The sequence below is a fragment of the Stomoxys calcitrans genome, chromosome 1 (assembly GCF_963082655.1).
Source record: "Stomoxys calcitrans chromosome 1, idStoCalc2.1, whole genome shotgun sequence".
NCBI lineage: Eukaryota > Metazoa > Arthropoda > Insecta > Diptera > Muscidae > Stomoxys > Stomoxys calcitrans.
Window position 1 is genome coordinate 119827625 of NC_081552.1, and position 15337 is coordinate 119842961.

General features: G+C 37.8%; 1 protein-coding gene across 1 annotated transcript in view; it reads left to right on the forward strand.

Annotated features, from left to right (window-relative positions):
- LOC106092402 (delta-1-pyrroline-5-carboxylate synthase) overlaps positions 1 to 14006 on the forward strand; it is a 336045-nt gene extending 322039 nt beyond the window's left edge. Inside the window, exons 11-12 of the mRNA XM_059361090.1 lie at positions 10944 to 11222; positions 13622 to 14006. Of these exons, the coding sequence (XP_059217073.1) occupies positions 10944 to 11222; positions 13622 to 13881 (539 nt within the window). The 3' untranslated portion in view covers positions 13882 to 14006. The remainder of the gene's footprint in view (positions 1 to 10943; positions 11223 to 13621) is intronic.
- Positions 14007 to 15337: the final 1331 nt, after the last annotated feature.

Consider the following 15337-nt stretch of genomic DNA (forward strand, 5'->3'; position numbering starts at 1 on the left):
CAAACATATTTGCTGTTTTTACTATATATATATATTTATGTACTTGGGACCCTACAAAGACAGATCGGTCTATGAAAAGGCAATTTTGGCCATGAACATTCCATTATGGAATAGGGGCAAACTTCTCACTCCTCAATGTGTGCTGCCCTTTTCAAGTTTATGCTCAATGAGAAGGCAACTCCTTTTATAGCCGGCTTGCTGCAGCTCTTTGGAGAGAAAATTTTACATAAAATAGTACCTCTCAAGGGTGCCGAGCCATAACGGAGTAAGGGGAAATGAAAGGGCAGACGATTGAAAGGAAGCAAGAAGGAGGTCAGTATAGCTATTGGTATCATAACGGGACACATATGACTACGAGCTCACTTATGTAAAATCGTTGCGGCAAGTGATACCATGTGTAGGCCATGTGGGGAAGATGATGAGACGTTGGAGCACTTCCTTTATCATTGCCAGGCTTTCGCGTCCAACAGGTACCGGTACTTAGGTGGAGACAAAATATCAGACATGAACCAACTTAGGGGAGTGGCATTGAATACAATTAAGGTTTTAGTAAGTAGCATGGAATTCCTCACTTAAAATTTTCATTTTAGAGGTTACTTTAATGTTTTTAGAGCGCACAACAAGCCGCAGAATAATATCTGCACCCTCTTTTCAACCACAGCTGGATTTTTATACCCTCCGCCATAGGATGGGGGTATATTAATTTCGTCATTCTTTTATAACTACTCGAAATATTCTTCTGAGATCCCATAAAGTATATATATTCTTGATCGGCAAACTTCTCACATATCAATGAGTGCAGTCCGATTGAAGTTTTTTAAGCTCAATGATAAGGGGCCTCCTTTTTATAGCCGAGTCCGAACGGCGCGCCGCAGTGCGACACTTTCGAGAGAAGTTTTACATGGCATAGTACCTCACAAATTTTGCCAGCATTAGGAGGGGAAAACCACCGTTGAACATTTTTTCTGATGGTCTCAACAGGATTCAACCCGGGCGCAAGCGTCATAGGCTAACATAATAACCTCTGCGTTACGGTGGCCTCCCAAGCCAGTCCAAATATATTTCGACCGAGCTCATACTCGGTTCGGATATCGGGGAATCTAGTGTAACTCACTATTTCAACATTCAACGAAATCGGGCAATAAATGAGGTTTGTATGGCCTTAATAGCCCAAATCGACAGATCTACCTATATAGATGATATATCTAATTGTGGCGGTGTAGGGACATAGCGTGGAACATAACTTTTAACGACGAGTTATCGAGGACTTTTTAAAAAAAAATTTGTTTGCCTACTAAATGTTGTCTAGCACAGCGATCCCATCATTTTGTCCGATCACGTCCAAAGATAAGTACTCAAGGCGATTTGATATCAAACAAATAAAAGCGTGCTAAGTTCGACCCTCCACCATGGATCCCATTTGTCGAGTTTTATGCGTGGTATCTCTTTTTAGGCAAACAAAGAATATTGAATAAGAACTGTTATGCTATTGGAGCTATATCAAGTTATAGTCCGATTCGGACTGTAAATGAATGTTGAATATTGTAGACGTTATTGTGTAACATTTCATTTCATTCGGATAAAAATTGCGCCTTGTAGGGGCTCAAGAAGCAAAATCGGGAGATAGGTTTATATAGGAGCTGTATCAAGCTGTTGATCGATTCAGACTAACTTAATCACGTATGTTGAAGGTCATGAGAGAAGTCGTTGTACAAAGTTTCTGCCAAATCGGATGAGAATTGCGTCCTCTATTGGCTCAAGAAGTCAAGATCTCATACCGGTTTATCTGACAGCTACATCAGGTTCTATACCGATTTGCACCATACTTAACACAGTCATTAGAAGTCGTAAGACAACTCCTCTTGCAAAATGTCAGCCAAATCGGATGAGAATTGCGCGCTCTATTGGCTCAAGAAATCACGATCTAAGTTAGGTTTATATGACAGCTATACCAGATTATGAACCGCTTGGAATCATACTTAACACAGTTGAAGTGATATCAAGACATTACGTGCAAAGTTTCAGTCAAAACGGACGAGAATTGCGCCCTCTATAGGCTCAAGAAGTCAAGACCCAAGATAAGACCGATTTGGCCCATTTGCAATCTCAACTGAACTACACTCATAAAAAGTATTTTTGAAACGTTTCAAGCGGCTAGCTTTACTCCTTCGAAAGTTAGAGTGACTTCTACAGACAGACGGACGGACGTACATAGCTAGATGGCTCGAAATTAGTATGCCTCCATCCTATGGTGGAGGGTGTAAAACCACCAGTCATAGAAAAACACCACCTGGAAAATATCAGGCAAATCGAGTAATAATCGCACCTTCTGGAGTCTCAAAAATCAATCTGGGAGATCGGTTTATATGGCAGCTATATCAGGTTATATACCGATCTATACCATCCTAGGAACAGATTTTGGAAGTCATACCAAAACGACACATGCAAAATATCAATATATTGGATAAGAATTGCGCCCTCGAGAACCCTAAGAAGTCTAATCGGGAGATCGGTTTTTATTGCGGCCATATCAGGATATGGACTTATTCAAATCATACTTGACACAGTTGTTGGAAGCCAAAATAAAACACTTCATGCAACATTTCGGCCAAATCGGATAAGAATTGCACTCTCTAGTAGTTCAAGTAGTCAATACCCAAGATCCGGCGTATATGGCAGCTATATCAGGTTAAAGACCGATTTGAACTATTCTTAGCACAGTTGTTGGAAGTCATAACAAAACACGTCATGCAAAATTTCAGCCAAATTGTATAGCAATTGCGCCATTTAGAGGCTTAAGAAGTCTACTCGGGAGACCGGTTTATATGGCAGCTATATCAGAATATGGACTGATTTAGACCATGCTTGGCACAGTTGTTGGAAGTTTTACCAATTTTAGCCACATCGGATAAAAATTGAGCCCTCGAGAAGCCAAGAAGTGAAGACCCAAGATCGGTTTATATGGCAGCTATATCGAAACATGGACCGATATGGCACATTTCAATCCCAACCGACCCGACCTACGCCAATAAGAAGTATTTGTGCAAAATTTCAAGCGCGTAGCTTTACTCCTTCGAAAGGTAGCGTGCTTTCGACAGACGGAAAGACGGATGTCGGACTTAGAATGTAATGACGATCAAGAATATATATACTTTATGGGGTCTTAGACGAATATTTCGAGGTGTTACAAACGGAATGACGGAATTAGTATATCCCCATCCTATGGTGGAAGGTATAAAAATAAAGAAAATAGCAAATGTTTTCGAGGCTTCCATACTTCGTGTGCTTTTGTCTAACATATACAATATTTGGCAGATAACTGGATATTAAATTAGTCTTTTCAGCTCGTCTTTAAATCGATAAATATCTTAAAGTATCTGACAGTATTATACAATGCGGTAGTGAATGTCGCCGTTGTCAATGCTGAGCACCAATTGCCCTTAACCAAAATTTTATATAAATTTCCCGTAAATTCCTCAGAATAACTGTTCCACACCCATTATTTTCTTTGAGCATTTTAGAAAAACTTGACAATGAACAAACATCGTCGACTCTCCATGTGGAAAACATGTCAACATTTTTTAGTTACGCTCTGAGTCTTGAATATGAAGTATAACGGCGCTTGGACTTGAAAAATTACAAACTCGTTAACAGAGTAAGCAACTTCACCTACGTGCTTAAGTTTTGTCGCTCCAGTTTAGGCCTTCCATTACTTTTCCAAGAGGTAAAAGTTATATAGTGAAGTGTTTATATATAGTAAAATTAGGAGTTTAGGCAACAAATAAAAAAGAAGACATTTTTGTATAACTACAGTATTAAAATTTTTAGTGAAAGAAATGCTAGGTGACAGAAGTCTGCGCTTTACCTTAGTTTTTCACTGTATATGAATCGTCCGGTATACGTAGCAGCTACAATAAACCACCGGTTATTAAGAAATTTGAGATACAGCTCTTATCACTCTGATACTCTGAACACCTCCCGCGAATTATTTTAAAATCTGCTTAGACTTAGATATAACTTTTATACCGCTCAATTTAAATTGTTATTGAAGTTTAAAGATATAATTTCCCTTTTTAGCCATACTCTCCCTTATTTGTTTTGAGAGTAAGGAAGCACAAAAGTCGGGCGGTTCCGGCTATATAATATCCTGCACCTACCTTATAAGTACCAATTGGGAGCTGTATCTAATTCTGAACCAATTTTGGTAGACCTCGGCGGAGGTTTTCAGATGGGTTATAGTATCCGTATCAAATTTCGAGCAAATATGTTCAAAATGCAATAACTACGGCTTCTTTTAAAATAAACAAAAATATCAACAGTTATAGGAGAATTATATATGCCAATTTTCGTGACAATCGGTTGACAAATGACAACATTATTGCAAGTTACTCAAAATTGGATGAACATAAATATGGGAGCTATATCCAAATCTAATCCGTAGATATTGTAGTAGTCGTCTTTGGAAGCAATGTGCAAAATTTTGGGAAGATTGGTCAATAAATGCGCTTGCAGTACATCTAAATAGAAGTGAAAATCGTGCGACATATATATATGGGAGCTGTATCCATGAAACTTGTATGAAATTCATCAGTAATTTCGAGAGCCACAAGAAAATCTTTCCTGTCAAATTTTGGGAGAGTCGGTTAACAAATTACCAAATTATTGCAATATTGCTAAAAATCGAGCGAACATATATATGAGAGCTATATATAAATATGGACTGATTTTGACCATATTTCGTAAATATTGTCTTAGTTGTGAAAAATTTGGGAAGATTGGTAAATAAATGCGCTTACAGAGCCTCTAGAAGTGAAAATCGGGCGTTATTTATATCTATGCGAGCTATATCCATATCTGAACAGATTTATAGTAAATTCGCTAGTAATATCGAGAGTCATACGAGAATTCTTCGTGTCAAACTTCGAGAGAATCTGTTAACAAATGGCCACTTGATTGCAATATTAGTCTAAATCGGACGAACATATGTGTATATGGGAGCTATATGGGAGCTATATCCAAAACTGATCCTATTTTTTTCCAATTTCAATAGGCTTCGTTTCTTGAAAAAAAATGTCTGTTCAAAATTTGAAGATGATTGGATGAAAATTGCGACATGTATTTTGTTCACAAATTAACATGGACGAACAGACAGACGGACATAACTAAATCGAATCAGAAAGTGATTCTGTATCGATCGGTATACTTATTAATGGGTTTAGTTCTCTTCCTTATGGGTGTTACAAACAAATGCACTAAGTTATAATACTCTGTATCACAGAAGTGATGTGGGGTATATGCAAAATGTACGAGCCAATATAGGTAATTGTAGAATCTTATACACGGTAGCTATTAAGTTTTCAAGTAAGTTTTTGAAAGTAAATGTTCTCTTAAAACCAGTTTTCTTCCAATTGTATCTTTGCATCTAAAACTTTAAAATTTATACCGATCTCCCGATTTAGGGTCTTGGGCCTATAAAAATTGCAGTTATTATTCGATTGGTCTTTGTCTTAATATAGCCCCTAATAGACTGACATTGTGTTGTATTAAGCCTTTCGATACACGTACTGACCATGATTCAGATTGGACAATATCTAAATATAAACCCCACATAGACCGATCTTCCGATTTAAAGTCGTATGCCCATTAAAACAGCATTTAATTCCATGATCCGAACCAAATATGTATCCATAGCTTACGATTTAAGATCTTAAGCACTTATGATTTAAGATCTTAAGCACTTAACAGCCCCTTTTACTGACAGAATTCGCTTAAGCGTGGAATAGTCCCCGATATATGAACCGAATACGGTTTAGAAAGACTCATATTGAAATATAGCAGCCATAAAACCAATCTCCCGATCTGTGGCCTTAAGGCCACAAATGCCGCATTTATGCTTGATTTCTCTAGAATTTGAAAGAAAGAGCTATGTTAGTTCACTAAGCCGAATATGGTTTATATCACAACATATTTAGATATAGCTGTCATATAGACCGATCTCCCATTTAAAGGTCTTGAGCCGATAGAAGTAGAGTTTTTTTTTATCCGATTTCGCTAAAGTTTGGAACAGCGAGTTGTATGAGACTTCTCTACACCCTGAGCATGGTTTATGTCCCTACATTTTGTTCTCCCGATTTAAAGCCATCTGATCATTGTATTATTACTCGATGTTAAAAAAATTTAGAATAAAATTAGTGGTTTTGTAAAAAGATGAGTGATGCACATTACTTGAAGTGTGTAACTCGAATTTGGTAGTAAATGCACCTTTAGGGTCTCGGGAGATCGCTATATCCAAACATGGTCGCATATGGGTTAATATTGGCACGGACATCGGAGTAACTAATACGACACAGTGACCAGTGCAACCAAATCTATTAAATAAATGACTTTTTTGCACCAAAAACCTTAAATCGAGAGATCGATCTATATGGCAGCTATAACTAAACATGATCCGATCTTGATCAAATTCGTCAAAAATTTCGATTTCGCCCATCTCCGATATCTGACATTTTTTACGTCAACAATTATTCTTTATATGCTTTAATTGGCTATGACAAAACATTTGTGCAATTATCCGAACGTAGAATAGCGCTTCAAGCGCCTCGAACTTCTGCGCTTATTCTTGAATCTCTGACACCAAATTTCGTGGTGTCTCCCATCACTTGATCACTTGATCGCTCCATCGTCCTTTTGGTCGTCCTGGTTTGCGTGTACTACTGTGAATGCCTTCAAAAGACTTCATTGCTGGAGCTTCTTCATCCATTCTGACTACATGACGTAGCCAACGCAGCCGTTGCATTTTGTGTAACTATCGTATAAGTATCTGGCCTGTTCTGGTTTACGAAAAGCAAAAGAAAACAAAACCTTGGCCTAACTAATTTGAAATGCATGCTCGAATCAATTTTTATTTAAAGGGTAATTTTTTAGCTATTATCTTTTTGGCAACACTGGTTTGAATAGCTCACGAACGTTTCGTGTTTTGTTTCACTGTCAAACATTTCCAGTTTGGTCTATAATTTAGCCCTGAATCATCTTACAAACGAACAACGCTTGCAAGTTATTGAATTTTATTATCAAAATATGTGTTCTGTTAAGAAAGTTAATCGCGCTTCTTCTATTTTACGTCGAAGCTCATTTTTGGCTCAAATCAAAATACGTGTTCTGTTAAGAAAGTTAATCGCGCTTCTTCCATTTTACGTCGAAGCTCATTTTTGGCTCAATGGGTATGTATTGGGTTGCCCAAAAAGTAATTGCGGATTTTTTAAAAGAGAGTAAATGCATTTTTAATAAGGCTTAGAATGAACTTTAATCAAATATACTTTTTTTACACTTTTTTTCTAAAGCAAGCTAAAAGTAACAGCTGATAACTGACAGAAGAAAGAATGCAATTACAGAGTCTGTGAAAAAATTTATCAACGCCGACTATATGAAAAATCCGTAATTACTTTTTGGGCAACCCAATAAATAAGCAGAATTGTCGATTTTGGAGTGAAGATCAGCCAGAAGCATTGCAGGAGCAATCAATGTTTGGTGAGGTTTTGCGCTGGTGGTATCATTGGACCGTACTTCTTCAAAAATTATGCGAATCGTAACGAAACAGTGAATGGTGGGCGCTACCGTGAGATGATATCCAACTTTTTTTGCCCACAAGCCTAGATCTTGACTAGCATGACATGTCAAGACGGTGCCTCATACCACACAGCACGTGTAACAATGGCCTTTTTGAGAAGCGAGATCGGTAAAAACTTTATTTCATGTTCGGGACCGGTCAATTGGCCGCCTAGATCGTGCGATTTAACGCCTTTAGACTATTTTTTTGTGGGGCTTTGTTAAAACTCATGTCTATACAGACAAGCCCGCTTTATTTGACGCATTGGAAGACAACATTGAAGTATTTATTCGTAAGATACCGGCCGAACAGTTGGACAAATATGCCAAAATTGAAATAATCTTCAAACACTAAATTATATGGACCGTACTATCGATTCAAATAAAGATTTCATGCATTTTTCTGAATTGTATGTGCGTTTTTTTGAAATACATTTTAAAGCTCTTAAAAACTCACCTCTTAGAAAGGGGAAACTCAAGTAATGTCAAACCATAAAAGAAGAAGGGTTAGAAAATATTAGCAAAATATTTTTTTTCGTTTTGCGAATTTGAAAAACGGAACAGACATGTATACTATATAAAGGGTGATTTTTTTGAGGTTAGGATTTTCATGCATTAGTATTTGACAGATCACGTGGGATTTCAGACATGGTGTCAAAGAGAAAGATGCTCAGTATGCTTTGACATTTCATCATGAATAGACTTACTAACGAGCAACGCTTGCAAATCATTGAATTTTATTACCAAAATCAGTGTTCGGTTCGAAATGTGTTCAAATTTTGACAAATTTTGTTCAGCGATGAGGCTCATTTCTGGTTGAATGGCTACGTAAATAAGCAAAATTGCCGCATTTGGAGTGAAGAGCAACCAGAAGCCGTTCAAGAACTGCCCATGCATCCCGAAAAATGCACTGTTTGGTGTGGTTTGTACGCTGGTGGAATCATTGGACCGTATTTTTTCAAAGATGCTGTTGGACGCAACGTTACGGTGAATGAACACATTTCGAACCGAACACTGATTTTGGTAATAAAATTCAATGATTTGCAAGCGTTGCTCGTTAGTAAGTCATACTGAGCATCTTTCTCTTTGACACCATGTCTGAAATCCCACGTGATCTGTCAAATACTAATGCATGAAAATCCTAACCTCAAAAAAATCACCCTTTAGCTCCAAGCACTGCCTCGTCTGCTTTCACAAGTATCCATTCCTCGAAACCATATGACAACACGGATAGTATCAGTGTCTTGTATAGTGTTATCTTCGTCAGTCAAGAGGAGGACTTGTTCCTAAACTGCCTGCTTGACCCAAAGTAGCATCTGTTTGCCAGTATTATTCTTTCATTTATCTCAAAACTGGTGTCCTTTCTTTCGGTTACGGCGGTGCCGAGGTAGATAGAGTTACTGACTACCTCAAAGTTGTGGTTCCCAACTTTCTCCATGTTTTTTTTTCTGATTGGTTGTACAAGGCGTTTCGGAAGTTGATACGATCCATTTCGTCTTATCTCCATTTACTGCCAGACCACTGACTCTCTTTCGATTCTTTCAAAGGCTGCAGTTACCACATCCGGTGATTGGCCTATGACATCGACGTCGTCGGCATGGGCGAGTAGCGTGTGTTCTCTTGCGAGTAGTGTGCCATATCTATTCACATCTGCATCTCGTATAATCTTCTATTACAGAGTTTACACAATAAGCTCTCTCCTCGTATATTCTTGATCAATGTAAAAATCTAAGACGATCTAGACATGTCCGTCCGTCTGTCCGTCTGTCTGTTGAAATCACGCTACAGTCTTCAAAAATAGAGATATTGAGCTGAAACTTTGCACAGATTCTTTTTTTTTTATTCATAAGCAGGTTAAGTTCGAAGATGGATTATATCAGACTATATCTTGATATAGCCCCCATATAGACCGATCCGCTGATTTAGGGTCTTAGGACGATAAAAGCCACATTTATTATCCGATTTCGCTGAAATTTGGGACAATGTAAGGCCCTTCCACATCCTTCGTCAATTTGGCCCAGATTGGTTTAGATTTGGATATAGCTACCATATAGACCGATCCTTCGATTTAGGGTCTTAGACCCATAAAAGCCACATTTATTATCCGATTTTGCTGAAATTTGGGACAGTGAGTTATGTTAGGCCCTTATTGTCCGATGTTGTCGAAATTTGGGACAAAGAGTTAAGTTAAGCCCCTCCACATATTTCAGCAATTTGGTCTAGATCGATCAAGATTTGCATAAAGCTGCCTTATAAACCGATATCTCGATTTAAAGTCTTGGCCCCAAAAAAGGCGCATTTATAATCCGATTTAACTGAAATTTGACACATTGACTCATGTTAGGCTTTTCGACATCCATGTTGTATATGGTTCAGATCGGTTTATATTTATTTAGACAGTGAGTTATGTTAGGCCCTTATTGTCCGATGTTGTCGAAATTTGGGACAAAGAGTTAAGTTAAGCCCCTCCACATATTTCAGCAATTTGGTCTAGATCGATCAAGATTTGCATAAAGCTGCCTTATAAACCGATATCTCGATTTAAAGTCTCGGCCCCAAAAAAGGCGCATTTATAATCCGATTTAACTGAAATTTGACACATTGACTCATGTTAGGCTTTTCGACATCCATGTTGTATATGGTTCAGATCGGTTTATATTTATTTAGATATAGCTACAAAAAAGACCAATATTTTGCTATACACAATTGAACAATGACTTGTACTTATTAATATTTGGTCCAAAACGGATCTTATTTCGATATAACTCCTATGGGACATAAGGTATGCAATTTTCACCGGATTTTAATGAAAGGTGGTTTATATATATACCCGTGGGTATCCAAAGTTCGGCCCGGCCGAACTTAACGGCTTTTAACTGATACTCCAAAAAATATATGCATTTCCATATGTATCCGATGTCTATTTAGCTAAAAGTTATTATTTTTTACAAAACTTCTTGGAAAAAGACCAATTTTTTGTTAAAATAGTCAAATAACTTCGTACTGAACAAACTATGAATGGCGTTTATACTAAATATTATTTAGAGTTCTAATGTAAAAAAAAAAATAAAGTGGAAAAATTTCGCCTATGTAATTTTTGCTGGAAGAGTTCGTTTAACACATCCATAGAAGCTTAAATCGAGTTCTCACTTGCTTATCCCCAATCAGTTATTTATTTAGTATATAAATTTATAGCACACAATGCAGCTTATTATGTCATGTGGCTTTGAAATCATTTCATACACTCATGCAAACGACATCTCTTAGCTTACCTTACTTTCGCCAAAGTTTGCTGCATAAAATAACAATGTTATTGCCTTGTTTGTGTATCCTTTCAGCCTGCAATGCTATGGAAACCCTTCTCATCCATGAAGACCTAATGAGTGGTGACATTTTCAGCGATGTATGCAACATGCTGAAACGTGAAGGAGTCAAGATCTATTCCGGTCCCAGACTTAATCAACAACTAACCTTTGGGCCACCCGCAGCCAAGAGCTTGAAACATGAGTATGGTGCTTTGGAGTGCTGCATTGAAATTGTTAAGGACTTGGAAGATGCCATCAATCACATCCACACATACGGCAGTGGCCACACTGAAGTTATTGTAACTGAAAATGGTAAGTACGCATGACAAGACTAAAATTAATTGATTTCGCCTATGCAGTCTTATGGTATGTGGGAAAAAACATTTGCGCACATTTGTATACCCTACACCACCACTGTGGTACGTGGTACTATAACTTTGTGCATTTTTTTGCAACGCTAAGAAGGAGAAGAGCTAAGCCCATCGATAAGTATACCGATCGGCTTAGAATCACTTCCTGATTCATTAGCTATGTCCGTCTGTCTGTCCATGTATTCTTGTAATCAAGGTACAGGTCCCTCTTGTGGTCCAAGGAGGACCAAAAATATATATCTTTCATCCGATGTGAAAGATATATATGTATGAAATGTTTCGTGTGGCCTTTTAATAAAGTGTGTAAAATTTCATCAAAATCTGATCAGATTTAAATATATATCCCATACACATCCTTTATCCGATATGGCCTATTAAGGCTGTAGAAGACACAATTTTGGTCCGATTTTTACCAAATTCAGCATGAAGTGCTTGTTTTGACGTCCTAATATATGCAAAACAAATTTAATTTAAATCGGTTCAGATTTATATATAGCTCTCATATATATCTTTCAGACGATATGGCGTTTTAAAGCTGTAGAAGCCACAATTTTTGTCCGTTCTTTAACAAATTTGGCATAATGACATTTTTTGACGTTCCGATATGTGCGCAATATTTCATCAGTATCGGATCAGATTTTGATATAGCTCCCATATATATCTTTCACCCGATATGATCTTTTATGGCTGTAGAAGACATAATTTTGGTCCTATCTTTACCAAATTATCCACGAGGTGTTCTGTTTACGTCCCAATATGTGTGCAAAATTACATAAAAATCGGTGAAGATTTATATGTAGGTTAGGTTAGATAGGAATGGCAGTCCTTTGCAAAGACACTTTAATAATTTTAAGTCCATTGTGATATTACAGTAGCAACAAACCAAGGCCTCTGCTGAGAATCAAACCCATGACTCCCGCTCAATCCAAGCACGCCTCCGACTCGGGTACCGGAGTGCCTAGATTTATATGTAGCTCCCATGTATATTTTTTAGTCGGTATTTGCCTTTACTTTTCGGCTGCCAGAATTTGAGCCTCATTGTAAAACATCTTGCTGTTATTCGATATTTTAGTAACTATACAAAATTAAAGACTGGCAAGATTTAGGATAAGGTTCTATATATATTAAAAGTAGTAGGTAGATTGGGTGGTGTAGGGTATTATATAGTCGGCCGCTCCCGACTTTAGCCTTTCCTTACTGGTGCTTCTTTGCAATTGAGCAGATATCACATCAGAAACGTTTTGTGGTGTTGATGCATCTTGATTCATTCAACTCAAAAACCAATAATTGTGTTTGATTTTAGGCTTACCTCATGGTATTGACCACCCAATAGCTATGCTAGAGTTACATCCCTATGGGAAATGTGTAGTCCATTGCCCCAAATATACCGATACTAAACTGGAGTATTAGATACCCGTCACCGTACATATCCTTTAGGGAATGAAAAGTTTCAATTGTCATATCTTATGATTCTTAATTATTTTAAAAAAGTCGTTTAATTATTGTTACAAATTGCTTATCTGTTAAAAATATTTGCTAACTAATATTGTCTTAATTAAAGGTACTTGCAAAGTATACTCATACCTTCCGAACTTTCCCAGGACCTATCCTACGATGTTAGAATGGTAGCAATTCGTCACCTCGAACGACAAACCCTTATAAAAGTGATCGGTTTTTTTCCATGTAAGGGACGAGACTGGGTCCGGTCCCTAACACCAGAGGATCTATCCCGTGACAGTTTTGGAACCTCCCCCATTTCCCATAGGGATGGTCGCCAAAACATGGATCTGGGCAAAAATTATTAAAACGAAAATAGGATGTTATCTTTAGTATCATCAAAATACAAGTACATTATTAAATATCATCATTTAATAATATTGCCCGATTAAAATATTGGTTGCCCAAAAAATTGAAAAATTTTTTCACAGCTTGTGACTCTGTAATTGCCTTCTTTCTTCTGTCAGTTATCAGCTGTTACTTTTAGCTTGCTTTAGAAAAAAAGTATATTTGATTAAAGTTCATTCTAAGTTTTATTAAAAATGCATTTACTTTCTTTTAAAAAATCCGCAATTACTTTTTGGGCAACCCAATAGTTTACAGTTACAGTTACAGGAGGGTATAAAAACTCCTTAGTCGGCGGCTTCTGTTTCAAATGGCTTTGCTATTTAACATATCTAAAAACCTTTACTTTTCTCGTAGAACCCTTCTGGTGATGATACACAATGTGAAAATTGCAAATGTAAATCTGGTTTGGCAAGGCCTTTTTGCATTAGAACAATGCCGCTGTAATAAACCAAAACCATATCATTTATGTTTTTCTTCTTTTGCTTTCTTTTACAGATTCTGCTGCTCAACTTTTCCTTAATAGCGTCGATAGTGCTTGTGTCTTCCATAATGCCAGCTCGCGCTTTGCTGATGGCTTCCGCTTTGGTTTGGGTGCTGAAGTGGGAATTTCAACGGCACGCATTCACTCTAGAGGACCAGTGGGTGTGGAGGGTCTACTTACCAGCAAATGGGTGTTACGCGGCAGTGACCACACAGCAGCTGACTTTGCGGAAGGCGGTAACAGAACCTGGTTACATGAAACCATTCCAGTTTAAATGGTGTATGGCAACATCAAGCTCTTCTCCCTGATAGACATATCTTGTTGTCTATTTTTCAATTAAGTCTCCTCAATTTGTTAAAAATTAAATCTTCATTAGCTCAATACGATTACCAAAATATAGATTAATGCGTTTTCACTCTAATTAATAAAAAAATGTTGGGATTTTCATTTAATGCACTACTTAAGGGAATAGTATGCCGTGGGGAAACATATTTTCAACAAGAAACTATTTCCTTATATAGATGAAAGGCAGAAAATATGTGGACAAATAGACTTTAGTAATTTCTTTCAAGCAAATTTATAAAATAACAAGTAAACATATATCGCTCTTATCAGCTCAGGAAGTCAATTCCAAAGATCGCAGTGCAAATATCAAAACAAGTAAAAGCGTGCCAAGTTCGGCCGGGCCGAATGTTGGAAACCCACCACCATGGAGGGTATATAAGATTCGGCCCGGCCGAACCTCCACCATGGATCGCATTTGTCGAGTTCTATGTGCGCTATCTCTTTTGAGACAAACAAAGACTCTTATATATTAAAAATCAATTTTTGTTTGTTTGTTGGTTTGTTTGTTTGTGTGTTCCTTATAGACTCAGAAACGGCTGAACCGATTTTCTTGAAATTTTCACAGATGGTGCATAACGACCCCGTGGTGAAAATAGGGTATTACATTTTTTGGTATCTGAAGGAGGGGCGGACCCTCCCCCATACCCTAATTTTCAGAAACGCCAGATCTCGGAGATGGGTGGTGCGATTGAAGCGAAATTTTGTGTGCTCTCATATAGTACCCTAAAAATAAAAATTTGGTATCCAAATTTCGGATGGGGTACCTAGGGGGCTGCCCCACCCTAAAACCTACCAAACATGTATTTAGACCAATCACGACAATATGGGACCACCCCAAGCCCCAAAACACTCAAATGAAAGGTATTTGGGATAAAAAAACGTATCTGATATCCAAATGTGGGACCATGTTTCTGGGGGTCAACCCCTTCCCCGAAACACTCCCCACAGGACTGATTTACTGACCATGGGAATATGGGGCTTAAATAAAAGGTGTAGAATACGAATCTGATATCCAAATATAAGACCAAGTATTTGGCGGCCGCCCCTCCCCAAAAACATCCTCCAAAGGGGACAAATTAGCCACCATAGCAATATGGGGCTCAAATGAAAGGTCTTTGGGAGTAAAGCGCGAATCTGATATTCGGGAATAGTGTCTATGGGGCCACCCCACCCACACAACACCACCCAAATAGGAAGTATTTACTGACTATTGCAATATGAGGCTCAAATAAGAGGGTTTTTCAAATTGAACACGAATCCGATATATATTTTCAAGCCCAACTCACTGAGTGGCGGCACGTTGCTGGCGGTATTAGGGGATAGAGCAGGAATTGATACCCACTTTCGGTACCAATTTTCTGGTGGTCTACCCCTTTCCCAAAATA